Source organism: Thermobia domestica, chromosome 7 (genome assembly GCF_964235325.1).
Source record: "Thermobia domestica chromosome 7, izTheDome1.hap1.1, whole genome shotgun sequence".
NCBI classification, from domain to species: Eukaryota; Metazoa; Arthropoda; class Insecta; order Zygentoma; family Lepismatidae; genus Thermobia; species Thermobia domestica.
In genome coordinates, this window is record NC_137460.1 from 205,220,243 (window position 1) to 205,242,446 (window position 22,204).

At 33.6% G+C, this 22,204-nt stretch overlaps 1 protein-coding gene across 1 annotated transcript in view; it reads left to right on the forward strand.

Moving 5' to 3' along the window:
• Positions 1–21,813, forward strand: part of LOC145690682 (ATP-dependent DNA helicase DDX11) — a 117,420-nt gene extending 95,607 nt beyond the window's left edge. The window contains exons 15-17 of the mRNA XM_081765822.1: positions 1,271–1,404; positions 3,557–3,790; positions 17,668–21,813. Coding sequence (XP_081621948.1) covers positions 1,271–1,404; positions 3,557–3,790; positions 17,668–17,700 — 401 coding nt within the window. The 3' untranslated portion in view covers positions 17,701–21,813. The remainder of the gene's footprint in view (positions 1–1,270; positions 1,405–3,556; positions 3,791–17,667) is intronic.
• Positions 21,814–22,204: the final 391 nt, after the last annotated feature.

The following is a 22,204-nucleotide window of genomic DNA, read 5'->3' on the forward strand; positions in this document are numbered from 1 at the left end:
TCCAGCATAACCCTGTTGTTGCGTAGTAACACCAAGGCGAAACAAACTTATTTCTGTCCATATGTAATATAAATACATAGAGCAAATTATTTAAAGCAAATAAACCTGGTTTAACCAAAATAAAAAAGTTTAAACAAAAAAAAAAAAAAAAAAAACGGGTTTTTTGTTTCTTCAATAAAAACCATGGTTTTTGTCAACCCTGATAACTAGCTGCACTCACGTTGCTGGGACTGTATAAGTTAATCCAGTGCAATCATCCTATATTAACGTTCGTCTACTTCATAGCAACAGACCTTTGGCTAGCGGAGACTTTACCACCAGACCCCTAAAATTTGCTCTGCCTGCGGCCTCTGACTTCTCATTCTCCAGCAAGTTTCTAATCTTACAGAATTTCGAGATATGGCCATCTTATTTTAACAATTGCAACCCCCCCCCCCTTCCCCACTCGTTTCGACATGCCTGTTTTTCTTCCCTTCTAGGGGGAAAATATCAAAAAACGTTGATATCCGTCTTTAATTACTTTAAATGAAAGGTCTAAATATCAAGTTTCACGTCTCTAACTTTTAGGTATTCTGAAATATAAACATTTTAAGATTATAATTGCCACTCCTTCCCCGTCGAATTTCCAAAAATCCTTCCTTAGTGGAATCTGACGGCATAAATTCTATACCCTGTCCAAATTTCAAGTTTTTAGCTTAAGCAGTTTGGTCTGGGCGTTGATCAGTCAGTCAGGACTTCTTTTATATTCATAAATTGTCTGGCAATCCCTTGATCGGTGCGGGAAATTCCCCTGACAAACCAAACCAACCCCAACGCGGAAAACGCCTCTAGCTCTCAAATTAGTCCATATTTGTACTCTGTAGAAGTAATTCGTTATAGTTACTCGTGCTGCTAATTACACAATTTTCTATATTAAACCAGCGCTACTTAAGGCAACTATATTTGTGTTCAAAATTCCCCTAGAACTTTACTCCCACTAATGGAAGATACTTGAGTAAAATTATGTGAGTAGTTTTTATATATGCATTTCTGTGGCAGAAAGTAGGGTGCTCTGGGCAAGAGAAGGAAAAAGCTGGTTTCGTTTTAACATCTTTGTAACATTTGTAGTGTGATTGTCACTTTTTAAATCCAAGCAGTGTGTTTTTCTTCTTCGTAGAATCATGCTTAGAGAACACTTCTTAATGTCTAATTTTATTTCATTTTGTGAAAGTTGTTTATTGTCCATCATCTGGTATTAAGTACTAAACCATGTGTGTTTTCTATTGTGTAGGTGGCAAAATGAGTGAAGGCATTAATTTTAGCGACGATCTTGGACGATGTGTTATAATGGTAGGGCTGCCGTATCCAAATATTATGTCTCCAGAACTTCAAGAAAAAATGTCATACTTAAATTCGCTCAATTCGGTAAGACTTTTGTCTCATTATTTCTGTAGCTCAATTACTTTAAAATTATTCTTGGTATGACAGTACTTGATTTTCAGATCATGATATTACATACTTTTGTGTACCGAATTTTTCCTACCCTAATTGTTTGTACCTCTTTTTTAATGTCATGAGTGTTCTGCCTCCACTGACAGATCACTTGTTGCAGATTTTCAAACGTGACGAATTGTAATAACCTTCCATAATCTCTTTAGTGTTTTTCACCAGTTCCAGTCTTTTCTTCTGCTTCCTCTTTTACCATCCCATCCTTGATAGCATATATATATATATATATATATATATATATATATATATATATATATATATATATATATTTTCTGTTTATCTTATTTATTTAACAAATTTCCAGATACAGCCTCTTAAGGCCAATTTAACGTGGAACTTTTTAACAGTTTAGAACAACAGAAAAGATGGAAGGAAATTGACCAAGGTCTATATTAAAGGTACCATCCCAGCAGTCGCCTAGTGGAACTGAGTAAAAGTTTGGAGAAATCTCAGTCAGGATGGTCGGCCATCGATCTTATTTCAATTGGACGTGGAAATTTTGGTCAACAGCTGGAATAACATCATTGATACCTTTACCATCACCAACCACTAAGGGAAAAGCACAAAAAATTAAGATGTTCGTTATGTGGAGCAGTAAGATGTTTTCATTTATAAGTAATGGTATAAACATTCAATTTCCATTCACCCTATCCCTACTAATGACCTTTTCTTATCTTAGTCTTGACAATACTTACAGCTGTCAGCAAAAATTCGACGTTTAATATAGTTAGTTCTATAAGTGATCTGTTATAATTTGTAGAATCAAAAGTGAGTTCCTTTTGTGTTATTGAAATTACTTTCATATTTTCTATAATAATAATATTGTAAACCGAACATCAATAGTTATGCCTTAATCTTGGGAAGTTTTAGATTCTTGTAAGATCATTTAGTTCTCTCTGCATGATCGTACATAGCTGTTCGGAGGTTTATTGTGTTACTGGCATTTAGGAAATGTTAAGAGAAGTGACATTTTTCCACATTTATTCGTGGTTTTTCGTGTTTTTAACTTGGTACAGGTAATATTATTAAATTTTCACTTGCATTCAATCACCGGAGGACTGGAATCATTTTCCAACAACATAGGAGTAACAGTTATATTTTTCTAACATTTCCCACTCTTTACGCAAGGTCAAGTGAGAAATGCGGGATATTCAGATATTACTTTATGTTGTGCAAACTAAAATTAGAAGTATTCCCAAAACAAGGTAATTTCCACCCTTTTCCTCTCCGCCCCTCTCTCTCTATATAACTTGAAAACAAGAACCAATCTCCATTTTTATTTCGTTCGTGTGTTGAACTCTTAAAAAATATATTTAACATGAGCTCTTAACGTTTCTGTTACGTAACCTGTGATTAGATTAGAGTTGCTATTGTTCGCATTATATCAACTATCATAATAAACGAACATTGTGTTCTTATACAAGGTCGTAAATTTATGTATACCAGTGCTTTTAAATTTACTTGTAACTTCGTTATCTTCTACCTGATGTGGTAACAAAATAAATACTAAAAGAAGGGAGGTACAATACAGTAGTGTAAGTGTAATGATAGCAGAGAAACCAATCTCAGAATTAAAGACAAAATAAAATTTAACAAGATTTAAGTAGATAACTTTTATATATATATATAATTGTTAAGTGAACAGGGTTCCTACTGGTCAGGGAAATTTTAGAAAATATATTTTTTCCTAACATTAATTGTACACTAATTTCAGGATAGCCAACCATTAATGATCACAGTATGGAGCGTTGCTCAGATTTTTATGGGTGGCAAGTGGAATGTACATATGAGCAATTGATCATTATTTGTCTCTGTGGAATAAATATTCTCATATGTAAATATTCACCGTTATTTATTCCTATTTATATGTCAACATAATTCGACACCTGTTATGAAAGTCCGGGAATTTCCTGCCGAAGGTCAGGGAGAAGTCAGGGAAGTAGATCTCTACAGATCAGTAGGAACCCTGGTGAAGGTTTAGTAAGTTTACGGTACCATAATTGTGTCATTTATTCTATAATGTGTGAAGAAACCTGTTCAACATTGTATTTTCGTTATTGATGTTTAGAGTCACAAAGAGAATGGTAAACAGCCCGGACAATTGTATTACGAGAGCTTGTGCATGAAAGCTGTAAATCAGTCCATTGGTCGAGTTGTGAGACATCAGGGTGATTATGCTGCCATTCTTCTACTGGGTGCCCGATACGCTCATCCTAGCGTTAGGAATAGTCTTCCTGGATGGATTAAGGGTTCACTACGGACGGAGGTGAAGTTTGGTCCTGTTGTCGCATCACTTTGTAAGGTAAATATTGCTATGAAATAGCTTAACCCCTTTTGCGCGTATGAGGGACAGTCCATAAGATTTTGCAATAGCATAGTGAGTGTTGAGCTATAAGTTTGAAATTGATACATATTATTTATCCTTGTTGATATAATCCCCGTACAAAGTAACACTTTCCTCCAATCTGCCTTGCACAACACTCAGTATTTCCTAAGCTATGTGAGTGAGAACATTGTCGGCTAATAGATGTGTAACGTTGGTGAATATGCCATGGCGCTTTACTTTCAGACCATCGTGAAGTTTTTGCAGCAAAACTCCGTAATATGTCCCAGTCCCGCTATGGCCATAGATTAGGTAATCGGTGAGGTTTATGTCTTGCAGTCCCAGAAAGCTGAAAGCATGGCTCTCTGTTATGAAAGTGCATTTCTACCGTTTATTCATAGCTTTAGCCCCTGGGTCATGATATATCCAGCGTTCGTTCATAGTTACAAAACAACCAAAAACATCTTTGCATTGGGTACAGAAAGGCCAATACTTCAGATGCACAAGCAGATTTGCTGCTGTTCGTAAAAGGGATGGAATGACCTGGAAACACACCGTGCTGAGACATGGAATAGATAAAAGTGGTCATACAAGATAGTGGATTTGGAGCCGTAAGGCAAATTCATTTCATTTACAATAGCATAAACGGTTATTCGTCTGTTGTTCATCAACTGCCGATCCACTTTTGTCAATTGCTGAATCGAACCTGCCTTCTCTGTATTCGATCTGGAAAGTCATGCATCTATATTTCAACTTCATTCATGTTTTAATAGTGCTTAAGGGTGAATATTTTTCACCATACACAGTTTTCATTTCATTATAAATTCCGTGGTTTTCATCTTCCGATGGAGAAATCGATATTCCAGTTTCCACAGTTAGACACTTTCACTCATTCCAGACGTTACAGACATCTTGTACCTAGAAACATAAAAGGTACATACCTTAAGACATGCACACATTTATTACATAGCTGATGGCTGACTAACATACTGATGTGAACCTCCTAAACGGTAGTCAGGTGCATTTTCTATAATCGTGCAGTTTCCAGATTTTTTCCGAAAATACTATTCGTTAAGGAGAAAATGGGAAAGTCTAAGCACTGAGAGGGGTGGTCTTTATGAATCTTAATACCGTGCTGTTTGCAGATTGAAAACTTATGGTTTCAAGTAATGAACAACTTGATTATCTTTATTTAGAAACGAGATACGTGTTAGAAACATTATATATATAAGATAACCAAAAATATGATTGAAATAGTAATGTCGAAAATTGTACATTGGGCGCTAAGTATTATTATTATTATTATTATTATTATTATTATTATTATTATTATTATTATTATTATTATTATTATTTTGACATTACACAATCTGTCATCTTCCTGAAATTGAACTTTGTATATACATATAGGCGCGGATCCAGAGGGGGGGCTATAGCTCCCCTTGACGCTCAGCTATATACTAGATGAAATGGGTTTCAATCCTGCTTTACACTGGATAAAGCTGCAAACTATGGTTTAGCCCCTTCCTTGATCATATCCTGGATCTGCCACTATATATATATATATAAGGGTCATTGCAAAAGTCATGGCAACTATTTTTTTCTTGAAAATGCTATCGAATAAAAAATTCTGAAATATGAAAATTGAAAGTTAGTTCATATGTAAAGATTACAAGTAGGGAAATGGTTTAACACACACTGCCACAAAGATATAGCACGAGAAAAAAGTCTTAAGAAAATCTGTCATTAATTTTACACGGGTAGACAATAGCTTTAAAGTTCCCCCAAAGATAGAAATCCAACGGAGTTAGGTCGGGAACCTTGCTGGCCACCCAACTGGTCCATGCCGACCTATCCAGCAACCGGGAAAGCTTTCATTGAGCCATCGATTACATTACGTATATAATGCGGCGGTGCCACATCTTGTTGCCAATATTGATGGAATCACCCGTGCAATAAAAGTGACATAACAGTGTTTTAAGCATATCTCCATATTGTCAGCATCCGAGGTTCCATCAATGAAAACAGGTCCAATAAGTTTTTCGCCCCATATTCCATACCACATCATTACCTTACCTGCACCGTGAATCATCGGTAGATATATCCAATTAAGATTTGCATTAGCCCAGTACCGGACAATTCGGTTGTTAATCTCACCTGTTACATAGAAATTTGCCTCATCACTAAAAACAATGTTATGGGAAACACTGGGTCACGAGCTATCTGGAACAACGCCTACTCACAAAACTCCATTAGTCTATCAGAATCATCCTCTGATAGCTTTTGTTTCAACTGTAATTTTTAAGGGTACCAATTTTCTTTTTTTAATATTCTTTGAACACTTTTGACACTAACATTATGTTCACTTGATAAAAGTCGCACACTCTTCGTAGGACTTTTCGCCAATGCAGCAAACACAGCTGCTGATATGTCTGGATCAGTTGCATTTCGTTCTTGTCCTGATCGAGGTAAATCATCAACATTTCAGGTTGCCCTGAATTTTTGAATTAGTTTTCGTACAACACTGTCTGTCACCGGATTGCGATTAGGATGTCGCTCTTTGAAGATGGCTGTTATTGCTGAACTGCGTCCTCCAGCCAAAAGGAAATAATTTCGATTCTTTCCTCTCGAGTTAGCATCCTGTCCTTCCTACTAGAAAAAAGTAAAGAGACAGTCGGTTCCCGTCTATACAATGTTCCACACATAAAATTTAAATCTAAATGATAACATAATCTATTCGAAACCCATTCACAACTTCAAAAACCGTTCCAGATTTAAAAAAAAAAAAAAAATAAAAAAATAAAAAATCGTAGGATTCCTCGGTACTGGACAAAATGTTCGGTACTGGGCTAATACAAATCTTAATTAGATAGATGCATCAAAGATGCACTGTGCAGGTAAAGTAATGTGTGGTGTGTAGAATATGGGGCGAAGAACTTAGTGGATCTGTTTTCATTGATGGGACCTCGGATGCTGTACAATATGGAGATATGTTTGGAGACACTATTATGCCACTTTTGTTGAACGAGGAAGTTATCAATATTGGCAACAAGATGTGGCACCGCCGCATTATGGTCGTAATGTAATCGATGGCTCAATGAAAGCTTTCCCGGTTGCTGGATAGGTCGGCATGGACCAGTTGAGTGGCCAGCAAGATTCCCAACCTAACTCCGTTGGATTTCTAGCTTTGGGGACACATTAAAACTATTGTTTATCCGTGTAAAATTAATGACTGGCTACCTAAAAAGGAGAATCATTACTGTCTGTGAACAAATATCACCAAATATGCTTCGCAGAGTGCATAAACACTGGGTTTCACGGTTAAGGATATGTATAGAACAGAATGCTGGGCATGCTGAATATGTCATGTGATTGTATTTGTGTTGTATGTGTTAGCTCTCTCTTTTACTGATTATTAAAGAATACGTAATGTGAGATATTACAAAGCTTATTTTTTACTTTAACTTTATAATTCAATTCGAAACTTCACACAGCACATTTCGCAGCATTTCACACATAACATATCCTAAATCTATTCACAACTTCAAAACTGTTGCAGGGTTTGGAAAAATAACCTTACCGTTGGATTTCTCTTCGGACGAGGATGTTTTTTTCTTGCTCAGCCGCGTTACTGTCAGCCGGTGCCTCGAGCATTCAAAACTTTCGAATTATCATCATTTCTTTTCCTTTATTTGGGATTCTTTATTTCTTAATTTGGAAGGAAAAACAGGGAGAAAAGAGGGAAAGAGGACGCAAAAACAAAACAAGGGACTTGGACAAAACAACAACAACAAAATAATTTTAATATGTCACACAACCATGTTGTCATTTAAAATAAACAAGTTTATTCCAAGATGGCGGACGACAACCTTAAACATGTCATAATGTTCCCTCCTCGCACCAGCATTGATCCCAGTTGACTCCGGATCGACTACATTTACAGTTTCTCAAATATTTAGCCTGGTCGAGATTTTGTAATTCACTTAACAAAATATAATCTTTCGATTACTTCCGACATTTTGGACATTTTCCAATATGGCGAACGAAGAAGTTGTGGGATTTTAGTGTGTCATTTAAACAATCTTTACCAACATCTATGTCAAATTTTAACTTATTAATAATTACTTCTTATGTTCAATAAAATTTGAAATCAGTTTGACGTAGTTTTCGGAATTTTAGAATTTAGAGCTAAATATTTCTAAAAGTATGCGTTTTATGAAAAATTGTTTCTCTAAAAAAGATGTTGTGTTATCTGTGTTCTATAAAACGACACTAAGTGTCTCTCTTTATGTTCAACCTTAGCGAAGATATTGCAATTTTTAGCTGGGTATTGTTCATTTGACACTTCCAGCGGCCATTTTTCAATATGGCAGCGAAGGTCACTTGGGATTTCAGGGGACTTTTAGTATGCTGTTTAGAACATCATTCTCAACATCTGTACCAAGTTTCAGCTTGTTGCTAATTTGTTCCTTACTTTTTGGTAATTTGACTGCACTATTATGCATCAATTGACCAAGCTCCAAAACATGATTCTGACAAGGGAACATCTTATATTGATAGCGTTGCCAAATCAAACAATGTGCAATCGATAGAGGAGTAAAGAAAAGGAGAAATCCAAAGTTTTACGAGCCGACACGCAGAAACACAGGAGATACAGAGGCAAGAAGGATCTAGAATCATGTGAAGATAGCAGTGCAAAAGATACACTGACACAGAAAGAACTTCAAAATGATTAAAGTAATCAAAATGATATTTACACAACAGTATAGTAAACAAACATTGTACCCACAGACATGCTCAATAACCTCATATGTATTGCAGTGTTGCCAACTGAGCACAAAATAAAGTTTTGTTAAATTGCAAGGAACACAAATTATAAGATCTAGAAAATCTAATTAGGGGCAGTGGCGGCTAATGTTAGTGTTGCAGCGTTGCGCAACGACCAAAGTATTTCAAGAAAAAAAAATATTATTATCAATAGTAGTAAAGAACAGAAAAATACTTTTTAATACTCGCATATATACACTTTTAAATAACATATTTTTTTACTTCTGTAACTGTCCGTTCCGTTAATCCATTTTAAAAAGCGAAAAATAATTCATCACAGTCTCTAATTTATATTGTGTTGCAACGAGCATACAACGACCAGATTCCTTCAGCGCGGGAATTGGAGCGAATGTTAGGTCTCCTTTCCCCTATCTCAGAAGTTAAAGGGACTGGTCGTTGCAATGCTTCTGCAACACAGCACGGTTTCCAGTGAACGAGAAGGTTTTTCGCGCTAAATAAGATTTCTAAATATTATTTCACTAGCAATTAACAAATGGAATTTTTTATGCATTCATATTTTTAAATTACAGGACCATATTGAAGCAAATCAATATAATGACAATTAAAAAAAATAATGGCAGAATTACAAAATAAGAAAGAAAATATCTAGTAGAGCAGAAAACAAATGAAAGTAGACCCATATTTACAAGTTAATTCTTAGCTTATATTGATAATGAAGGCTTCTTCCACAGTAATTTGTGATTCAAATAATAAGTCAGTATGTAGAAACGCCCCATCCTTCTGTGGATAGCCTTGTACTTTAGTATATACATTTTTTTTTCATAAAATAAGTATATTTTATACTCTTGATAATTTCCACATAAAACTGTATGATGGGGAACGCCACATTGAATTTGGGACTAGTTAGCAATGCTCAGGGGCGTAGCCACGAGGGGGGTCCACCGGGTCCGGACCTCCCTAAAATTTCGAAACTTGACTAACATTTGTAGACTTTGTTTAACCAGGGTGCGAAATCGCGGGGGCGACGAAGGAATTCCCCCCACCAAAAATTTTATACTTGCATTTCCCCCCACCAAAATCTGTAGGTGGGGGAAGGACAGATGGAAAGCAAATGTCATAAATTAATAAAAATGTGGTGTACGGGGTCACGGGTTCGATTCCTGGTGGAAGCGCCTCACAAAAATTTGAACGATTACGGTGGTTCGGAATCTACCTTAAACTGTAAGTGCACATCTCATAGCCTCGCTGCTGAAGAGAAATGTTAAACTTAAATCACCAAATCAATCGTATTATTTTGCTTGTGCTTTCATTTTGAAAGTTTAGCATCCTACAAATATCCACCAAGGCTAAGGAAGGCGGTCATGATGAGATAGATGATAATGGTGGATTAAGAAAGTGGAACGAAAGGGTAGGACTCCGAGAAAAAACCCATACACAGTGTTTATATACCACAAGCAGAATTTGCCGCGAGTTAGGATCCCATGAGCCTGAGGTGAAGCTCTACCACTGAGATAACGCGGCTTTTCGTTGTGCCTTCAAGTACTTGTGTTGAAATCATATGTTATTTATAATACTACATTCTTCCTAATAATACGATAAGATACATATAGTATTATTTACACTTATATAGGTGGTCGGATATCTGAGCGACCAAACTAAAACACTAAATACAGTGAAGAAACGTGAATTTCACAAATAATAATAAAAACTATACTCTGACTCTTCAGTTCATGAGACTCTATGGCTGGTCAGGTGGAGCGCTTCACCTTCGTATGTTTAATGCTTGGTTAGCACATCGGTTCTCACGCGCTATTATTTCTGACTTCTAGATCTCATACCACTATTTTCGTGAAAGTAATCCTCCTTATGATGGTAAACACAAGGGGACTGTGCTCCCACGGGAGTCTATCCCTGGACCATACGCACCGAATTGTATATTAAATGCAGTAGCGTAATATTATTATTATTATTATTATTATTAATACATTAATATTTCAACTTTTTGGAGCCCCCACTTCATGTGTGAAGCACAGTGAGAACCGCTGAACTTCTTCCCCCCACCATTTTCAAATGATTTCGCACTCTGTGTTTAACACAGAAACGATTGATGTAGGCTAAATATTTTATTTTACGCCTCGTCATGTACTCTCTCTTTTCTTAAAAACAGTTGTTCTATCATTTTTTTGCTAAGAATATAGGTGACAGTTATTACTTATCGTCTTTTCGGATGCAGAATAACAAAGCTATATATTGCATAGACGTATCGAACCCCCCCCCCCCCCCCAACACACATTTCTGGATGTAGAACTGGCAGTGCTGTTTGTTTTGATGCTCTTCGACTTTTACCTTCTGTTATGTATACATGCTGATCCTACATCTGGCGGGTTTCGAGGTTTCCTTTCTAGAACATATGACATTGATAAGCATTATTTCGCCTCATGTGGAAGTATATTGTGTTCATCGTGCATTGCGTAACAACCAAGACGGATGATTTGGAATGCAGTTTTTTTTTCTTTTACGCACATGTGTGTGTGTTTATGTATGAATGTGTGACATTCGGAATTCATATACCAGTACCTCTTTTGTATCACTCTTTTGGTTTTTATTTATTAGATTTAATTTTATTGTGTGTGCTTTAATTCTGTAAATAACCTACAAATTCTGAATGAATTGTATACCGTGACTTCTGTAAATAACTTACAAAAAACATTGACCAGCTTTCAACCGAGGAAAAACTTGCAATTAAGGCTTAGACAAAACAAGCAAAGGACAATTCAGGAGATTGTTCGAAAAATAATCCAGTTTAAATTTACAGGATGTTTTATGGCAGTAATGTTGTTTGCACTAGATATATTTCCTCAATTTATTTTAAATTTTCCTGGATAAACTGTGAATAAAGTGTGTCCAATGGACATTTTTTATAACGCTAATCTCTGTTACGAACTCTCTTCAGTTAACGCTGAAGAGGAATACGGATAACTGTCAGGGACTGAGTTTGCTAGAATGAATCGTTCGCAATAGTCTAGAAAAAATATTTAGTGAATCTACAAAGCTTCTGAAATTAATATTAACTGTACCTATGGCGTCAGCAAAAGACGAAAAGTATTTTTCTACATGAAAAAGAATGGACACTTTCAAGGAATTGAATGTCCCAAGAAAGGTTATCATCATTTGTTATGCTTTCCATCGAAAAATACCTGACAATAAGAATACAAGAGTTCAACCAGCATGTATTAGACAGATTTGCTCCAATCAAAGAGAGGAGAATGAACTTACTAATTAATTAAGGTGATTAATCGGATAAAATGTTCTGCATTTTTTATTTTTTAAAAACAGAATTTTATTTAATTTCACATGTCACATAGCATTTGCATCTAAAGTTATGCTGATTAGTCAGTGAGTCCACTTGTCTCTTATCGTCTATCTTTTATTGTCTATTATATCTTCTGTCTCTTATCGTTCGTACTGCAACACCCGAAACCACAATCCACCGGCCGCCACTGATTAGGGGTAGAACCATACCTGTGAAGTCGTAATGTACAGTGTTGCCAACGTTTGAAGATAAGTCTATATGAATATCGGATGTAGAAGAGAACATACAGTACACAATTATAACTAGTTAAAACCAAAATATGAGACCACAAACAATAATATAGTAAAGCACGTAAATAAGGGACGAAGCATAGTGTCGAAGCAGGTTTGCCCAAGTGGAAAATCAGAATAGTATCAAACACAACACACAAAACTGAAATGATGCATGCTCTTGGATTGACAATTGATTAGCAGGCTCACGTTTCTGATGCACGTAATATTGTATCTCCTCACACATTATTGGTAATCAATTTTTCAGTGTTGCTGTTGATAAAGCGCTCCACAATGTATTGGTAATGTATGTACTCTTCTACATCCGAAATTCATGTAGGAATTCATACAGGCCTATCTTCAAATGTTGGCAACACGGTACATCATGACTTTACAGGTATGGTTCTAATCATAATTAGATTTTCTACATGCTACAATTTGTGTTCCGTGCCATTGAAGAAAACTTTCATTTTGTGCTCAGTTGGCAACCTGCATTACATATGATGTTATTGAGCATGTCTTTGGGTACAATGTTTGCTTACTATAGTGTTGTGTAAATACCATTTTGATTAATTCAATCATTTTGAAGTTCTTTCTGTGTCAGTGTATCTTTTGCATTGCTATCTTCACATGATTCTAGATCCTTCTTTCCTCTGTATTTCCTGTGGTTTTGGGTGTCAGCCCGTAAAACTTTGGATTTCTCACTTTTCTTCACTCCTCTATCGATTGCACATTGTTTAATTGGGCAATGCTACTATCAATATAAGATGTTCCCTTGTGAGATATTGAAGGAAACACAAACATGTTACCATTACGATCCAGTTCTTGGCGCTTGGTCAAATAGCTTTTCCTGAACGTTTAAGCAAATAGTAGGATGTGATTTTTTTAACATTATTTACATTGTCTCCTACTCACTGATGTAAAAATCTCGAAAATCGAAAAATGCAGCTTGGTCGATTGATGCATAACACCGTCCAATTGTACAGCAAATTACTCAATTGATAATTACCAACTCGACGAAGTTAATTCAATTAAAGATCTTGAAATTTATTTTGATACAAAATTATCTGTTATAACTCACTATAAGGAGTTAGTAAGTAATCCAAACAAATTGCTAGGATTCATACAGAAATACTAAATATTTTAGGAAACCAAAAATTGCTATAATTCTGTATAATAATTTAATTAGGAGTAAATTGGATTATGCAGCTATTATTTGGAATCCATTATATAAAGAACATATACATGATATAGAACATACTCAAAACAAATTTGTAAGATTTCTGTATTACAAGGTTAATAATAGATATTGCCCTTATTATTTATCCAATACTATATTAAAAGAATACTTTAGATAACTTTACTCCGGGTTCGCCGACTAGTATTGTCATTGATTTTTCTGGGGAAAAAATTGAAGTATAGAATAGATTGTCCTTCTTTACTTTCTCATGTTTCTTTATAGTATGTACCAGGCCGTAGGCCTAGATATTAAAACGACTACAGTTTACTCAGAATTCACTCACTGAATTTGTTAACTATATAACAAAACTATTTAAGTATTTTTAAACATATTTAATTGGCCTTTTTAACTTTATATTATTGACGAATATATCAAACATACATCAATGTAAATATTACATCTATAATAATCTATCCACATAAAATTATTCTTCTTTTTCTTTTTCGTTCTTTTACATGGCATGACACATTCCGCCTTTTCTCGCCAACCAAACTACTAGTTACCGTTGTATAATGGCTTCCGAACTAAGGGAATTATATAAATTGTTATTCCTGATACAGTTTATATAAAGAATCCTGGACCGTACATAAGTTTTGAATAGCCTATATAGCTTTAAGTTAGTTACATTCTTACTCTAACATTTATTTCACCTTATATATGTTCGGCTAAACAATGACACATTGCAGTTATTCATTACCGGTATATAATTATTTTGAATGGAATAAGTATATGGACGCATTTATGTACAATATATGCTTATGCTATATTCCAAATGTTCAATAAACAAATATACTTTATTTATTGATTATATTATTTTCTTTCATTATTTATATTTTTCATTTATTAATGTTATGTTATTTATTTCAATATCAATTATTATTATTATTATTATTATTATTATTATTATTATTATTATTATTATTATTATTATTATTATTATTATTATTATTAATTCTATACTTCATGGAATATTAACATGTAGCAAATATATGCCATAATATTTTCATATAACGTAACCAATGGAGTTATGTCGGCACAAGGGTTCGAGCAAGTAACATGACATATGTAAATATATGTTAATTGTTAGCAAACGGTCACAGAACAAGATAATTCAGTACTTATTTGTTACAGATAATGAGCCACAAAATAAAATGTTGGCTAAGAAACAAATTTAAAGTACATATGTGGACGCTAAAGTAAAATTATTAATCACAGAATTAGAAAGTTCCTTTCCTGAAAATGATAACTGATGTAAAAATAGATTACAATAATGAAACAAGAACACAAATGAATCAAGATAAGAACTTAACATTAAATTTGAGTAACTAAGATATTTTCATAAATATTCAAAGAGATTAATAACAACAAAAGCAAAATATGGCATATTAACTATCTTCACATCCATCAGTAAATGAAGAATTAATCAGTATTTACTTTTCGATTCATTTCTACGATTAAAATTTAAAGTAATGTTTAAATTGGAATGAACAAAATAGTGTCGTAATTATCGAAACGAATTAACCATAATGAGAATACGACAAAATCAACATCCGATGAAACATTTTCGTTTGATTGAATTAAATTGTATTTAATAAAATGTTTATCTTCATAATATATATTATTATCAAATCATATGAAATAACCTAGGAAAATATGATGTACAGTAGCCTAACCTAACAAACAAAATGGAAGCTAAAATCATCACAGCAGTCTTTGATACCTGATTGATGTCAGTGTTTTATAGGTTAAGTTCATAATTGGTGGGATGTCAATGAATGATCACACATTCAAGTGAATTGTTGATAATAAGGTTGCATTTGTTTTTAGATCGGGACACATCAGTACTTCGTAGAATATGTAACAGAAACATTCGATCATGATCCGTTCGTCTGTGATCATAGCTGTTTGTCTTACCAATGACACTATTTACAATAACATTACATGGTTCTTTTGTGCTACTGTTTCTTTTCGCAATGTAGGATTTACAATGTTTCTGTATTTTCTTTAAAGATACTTCCTTGCGAGGGTTAAAATGAACAAAAACACGAACGTTAATCATAGTTTCAAACTTACTAAACTGACGTAACTTAATCCTCTGGTTACGGCGTCTGCATTTTTTCGTTGTGCGAAAATTAACCTCATTAACAGGTACTCCACAATCAAATCAATGGTTGCTGTACTTCACTTTCATTCCAGAAAGACCATTAGATGTTAGATAGTCAGTACCATTAACAAGACTGGCAGAAACAATTTTCAACTCTTCAGAAATCAATTCTTCCTCCTCTTCTGCTTTATTCCATTTGGATGAAAGTTCAGTTCTACTGCTCGCTACGAAATTCCCTTCACTCACAGTGTCCCGTGTAGTTACTTCATCATTAAAGGAAATATCTGAATCATTCTCTTGGCAATTTGTGATACAACTAGAACATGACACATATTTTGAATCACTTTCGTCAGACATTGCGAACATACAATTTATTTCTGTACTTGAGATAATGGTATCATAGACAAAATCACTATTTGTGTCATGCGTGACCGCTTCCGTATCACCTGCATTTTTCAAAATTAATAAACTAATTAATTCAAACTGATCACTCTGATGGTCATGAATACCACATGATTTAGTTATCTTTCTTTGTAATGGGACTGGTTTCTCCACAGTTTCGGGTAAATTTCCATCCTCTTTGCTAATAATCGATTCGCTAACAAAAACATAAACATTTTGGAGTTTGTTCCTTGAATAATCGGTGCTGTTTACTGTCTTGCTAGACTTGAATGTTACCTTCAAACTATCGCAAGAATCGTCTGAAAGCTTATCAGGTAGGACTTCGTTAAAACTGTGATCCAAACGCTGACACCTTTGGTCTATTCTGGAGCAAAGTCTTTCCTCCCATTGGTCGAATAGATTCATTAACTTACTTTGGTACACATGAAATACATTTTGTAACTGAGTCTGGAAAATGTCTACATACTTCATGAATTCCTCCTCAGAACTCATATTCATTTTTGTTACAGAAAAATTATGTTACCTAAAGTATCATGGAATGAACTTACTAAACGCTTCGGTACAATTCCAAGGTCCCAGGTTTCTGCACCATTATAAAACGACTACAGTTTACTCAGAATTCACTCACTGAATTTGTTAACTATATAACAAAACTATTTAAGTATTTTTAAACATATTTAATTGGCCTTTTTAACTTTATATTATTGACGAATATATCAAACATACATCAATGTAAATACTACATCTATAATAATTTATCCACATAAAATTATTCTTCTTTTTCTTTTTCGTTCTTTTACATGGCATGAAACATTCCGCCTTTTCTCGCCAACCAAACTACTAGTTACCGTTGTAATATAATCTCTTCTTTTATATTCCATTTTCAAGGACTATTCAACATAAAAATTCATCGATTGTTAGAACTTTAAGAATTTATAATTTTGTGTCGAAATATTGTGATATATTTTTTGACACTAAACCACACTTTTGTGCAAAAATTTAGCAATTATGTATGGATTTGGAGCTCTCTGAGTTAATGTTTTGAAATGGATCTAGGATTTTGATTTGAAATTGTACACTGCAAAGGATAATAACATTAATTAAAACACTATTGCTATGTCCTTTCTATATGCAACAAGTATTGAGAATATTTTTTGACATTGTAAAATAATGAAATGAAATTAATATTTGTAACGCATTTATAATATATGTACAAGTTGCAGAAAAGTATCTTTACTTACATTTATTTATTTATTTTTGTCTATTGTATTTTTTGCTTTATTTCGTATTTTGTATTTTTTTATCGTTTCTCGTTCTGTCTTTGAAGCTTGCTTATTTTACTTTCTTGCCTATTTTATTATAGAATAATGGTATTGCATTAAAATATTATGTTAATAAGGCAATTGTAGGATTGTAATCCTGTATGCCTTTTATAAATAAATAAATAACTTAAACATGTAAATAACAGCATAGAGGATATTCTTAAATCAGCCCCGAAGAAAAACACCCACGGGATGTACTGGAAATAACGGCTAAAAATTCATTAAATTTAAAAAGAATATTATACAGGTCACGTTCCCTTTGTTGTATGGAATTGTAAATATTGTAGTTTTTAATCGTGAGAAATCAAAATTTATTTTTCCAAACAAGTTTATATGCATATAACCGTACATTGTTCTATGAGCACAAGGGTCTCTTATTCGATTGCTGTAGGCACATTAATGCATTTTCTGTTTTCAGTTTTTTGCTGCCAGAAAAAAGGAAGAAACTTGAAAGATGAAAACAAGGAAACAGTGTGATATAAAATAATCTGGGACCACTTCAGTTCGAAGAAAGAAAGCAAGAAAAAGAAGTTTGCGTGGTGTCGCTATTGCTTTGATTTGTGAGTTTGGTGGGAAAAGGAAACCTGCCTATTTTTAAGTGCCTATATTTTTATACACATATGTACCTACTTGCGTATGATGCTGTTACCCGTAAAAACTTGATTAATATTTTGAAAACAAAACCAGATTATGAAAAGTACATCTCCACAGAAAAGTATTATCTATTACATTCGTAATGCCTGTTTGTCTTGTTGTATTAATATGTATTATTGTATTTTTAGCAGTGAAATCGCGATCTGATACGTGAATGTTTACTGTTGTTGAGTGTCTCATTCTGTTGCAAGTTGGTTAGTATCGTTCCAAGAATTGATATCTTGGCAAAATGTAACAAAGCAAAATTCATTGTTACTAATTTTATACCTTTAAGTGAATGGAGATACTGTGGAAAAATGATATTATTTCGAAAGTCTGTGAAATCTCAGGCTGATACAGTTTTGTACTGTGCGGAGAATAAAGAAAAATTATCGATGGTCTAGAATGACATAAGATATACTTTTGTGCCAACAAACTATTAACAAGTAACTAGAAGGAAAAGAGTGTGAAGTACTTATAACTGTGCTGATTTATGAATGCATGGAATAGTTACTATCACGAGGAAAGAAAAATGTAAAGCAAGGGAAATTACAGTTCGCAAGTGATGTAAATATTCTGTGAATTCAATTATATTGACTGAAAAATGAGTACAAACCATGCCCGCAGTGTGAAATCGTTTTCCGTAAATGCTTGTCAATTCTGTATAGAGAGAAAATATGTAGAAAATTAGTTCTGCCAAATATCTTCGCAGGGGGTTTCCCAGTTATTCACAGTATAATAGTCGTCAGTAAGGTTATATTAATAACGATAGATCCTAAGGAGGGTCTTTTTAAAAGTCCTCTTTCTATATTGTCCTTCAAAACTTAATTTTCAACGCCATTATTCTTATTTATGAATCTCAGTCATAATTTGAACAGAGTTGCTGCAGAGCAGAAGGGTGTCGAAATAATGGTCGCGAGTTAGAAGAATTTGGCTTATATCAAAATAGGTTCTTTTTTTCTCTCCCATTTGAAGTATTAAGCAACAAGTTTTATACTTTTATCTTTACCAGGGTATAATATGAGTGCTACCGGAATGAAAATCGGTGTTGGCTACAAAGTTGTATATTTTGTACATGTTGCTGTAACAGTCTTCGAATCCAGTATTTGATTATAGGTACGAACAATATTGTTAAAGCCGGTCTTTTTCATTTTATTTTATCCCGAGGTACAGGCCTGTTCAATAGTTGTGGTAAGGTTCAGTGTGTGAAGTATTCCTAGGTATTGGTACAGATAATTTATAACTTGTGTCTGAGAAGACAACAACGATAACAATAGGATAATAGTAATGAGACACTAGTTTATCATTAAAAAAAGAAATAAAGACCCATTGCATTCATTGTGATAATGATTTAATTCGAAGTTTTTGTTTCAATAATATTAATAACTTAAGTAAAATAGGAAAATAAATATTATATCCGTTAGTTATTTTAAAGGTGGACATACCAGCTACAAGTACAACTTAAAGAAAGTACGTGGATGAAATACAATTTCGAATTTATATCGAGTTACATCTGGAAGATATAAAATGCACGAATGACTCACCAACACTAGGTTGAAAGAAAATTGCGTTAAAGGATGGGAATTAATCATAAAAGCTATTGAATTCATATTTATACTAGTTTGAAAAAGTCACCAAATTACTTAAAGAAGACGAAGGAAATGAGACATGGAGTGATATATTCCGGGTTATCTTCCATGTAATTCGTGTTATCATCACCGTATTGAGTTTACGAGGCAAATGGTGATGGTTTAATGAATTAAGGCGAGGTCAGGTCGTCTCCTTGCTGCAAAAGAGATTCTTAAAAGCATCCATAAAAATAGTTTGCCTCTCCACATTATTTGATGTCCAAAGATGGTTTACTCTAGATAAAAGCAGAAAATATTAATAAAGTTCTCGTAACTCTGTTCAGATTATGTCTAAATCCTTTGTTTCTTTTCATTCAGTTCATTGTAATCCAACAGATTATTATGTATCTAACGTCTCAGTCCGTTAATCTCTACATTTCTACGGATAAAAGGGTATATACTAGTATTTTGTTCTCTCATTTTCACAATTATACTAAAATTTAGTATTTTTATTTGTAGTAAACAAAATAGGACTGATTAAGACAATTTTTATGGAGTGTTAGTTTCATGTTATTATAAGTTTGTAGCAATAAGTTCATCGTTGAATTGCTTTTATTAATGAGCAAGACTTCTTAGATTTCCCATCTTTGTTTTCGTATCTCGTAGCTTATTCAAATATATAGGTGTACTGATATGTCTCGACTATTTTAAGGGTGTGATTTCGAAGAATGTAGATATTCACATTAATGTAGCTTCTGATATTTTTCGAGTTTGAGACAAACAATTATTTTGTAATATTACATTCTTATTAGAAGACAAGTTATTTCGCAGGAATTGTCCACTTGTATGAGAAGACTGAGTGCTATTTATGATTCATTATTCTTCAGTGTACTGAAAATATTATTTTTAAAAATAGCTTTCCATTTGGGAAGTAACCTACTTAATAATGTATGAGTAACTTACTCTTAGTTATTTAGATTTGGAATACGTCTTTTTCTTGGCTTCTTGGATTACTACTTGTGTGCGTAATGCTAACTTACCTAGCCATATAGAATTTATTTCATGTTAAGAAAAGTCATTTCCGGATAACAATATCTTGGGTTGTCTGCATTGCTAGAAGTATGACGCATATAATTTATACATGATCTTTTTCAATGTATCACACTCCTACGTCTAATTGCCTGCATGATTGGTCATCTTGCACGGTTTTGAGAGATTTTAATGACGTGAAGTAATAGTGCAGTGTGTTGTTTACGGGCAAATACGTACTACCTGCACATTTTCGGATCAACAAGGTTCATATAAAGTCAGTATCTAAAAATAACTATGGTTAGCTAAAAACTGACATTTCTTGGAGATAAACATAATTGCAGTTGATCAATTGGATTATATCCAAGTAAAGTTCTGGATTATATCCAAGATTTTTTTTTTTTTTTTTAATTCAGGAAGTATCGAGCGCTTTGACGGAACTTAAGAAACTAATCTTTAACAATTGTATCAATTTTTAATTTAATTCATTATACCTTCCTCTGATTAATTTTTAATCGTTTGAAATATGGCCGTTGTAACTGAGTTAGTAGTTACTTCTTAAGGATAATATAAGCAGTAAAGAAATATACTTATCTTAAAATTAACATCAACCTTGTATATGCTTTTGGAAAACAATATACCATTAAATGGACAGACAAGTATCAGGAATTTTCATCTCGAATTAATATTAGAATGTATATGGACATTTCTCCTGGAAATTTTGTCAGTAAAGTATCTATTCACAGAACCATCAGAGTGAATAGAGTCAGAAACCAGTCGAACTCTTCTTCTGATAGCGCAACTGGTTATATTTTATGACTGTTAATGAATTCTTAAGGCAGGAAGGTGATAGTATTTTAATTCAATGTTATTATTCCGTCGTGCTTTCGTAGGAGTAGAGAATTGCTTTAAAAAAAAAAAATCTAATGAATTACATTTTTATTTGCGTTCATTTCAGTCGATTATAGTGTCTTTCTCAACTGTATGTTTTAAATACAATCCTGTAGATATACCGAATAATGTTTATTTTATTTTATTTTCCATAGTTTGAATAATCTATATAGAGACGAAAAAGGTGGGAATTCTTTTGTCATGTTTCTTAATAGTAGCAGATATTCTCAAGCAAAAGCCTTATCTCAGTTGCCATAAACATCTAAGCAAAACCCTATATATATGCTTTTTTATCCTTTTTTATCTCAGTAAAGTGTATTAGCCTTTGAATGAAGTGTCAGTGGACTTGTGATTTCTTTTTATATCATTTAATGTACGAAGTTATTTTTGTCTTTCAATCCCTGCTTTTGAAGAAGCAAGTGTATAAAATTTGTTCAAGAATATGATATGTAGTTTTATTTATCTGTAAGATGAGAATATGAAAAGACTTTGGGCACAACAGAGAACCAGCGGACAGAATTTGTACTTTGATTCCAAAGTACACGCTGTTCGCTGGATAACTTCTATTTTTCTCACCATACATCAAATTTGATGTCAATTAATATTAGAGCGTTCCGTCAAATAGTTTTATCTATGTAATATTGTCGAGTCTAGAATACTTCGGTTTTTGCCACGGCATCTCTCAGCAGTACATCTATAACCACTCTTAAGTGCTGTAGTGTGAGTCTTGTCGTATTCTAGGCACGATTCTGCAAGTGGAACGCCTATAAATGTAATCGCTGTGTAAGACTTGGAACACCACAAAAGACTAACACTGAGCTAATAGATAATTAG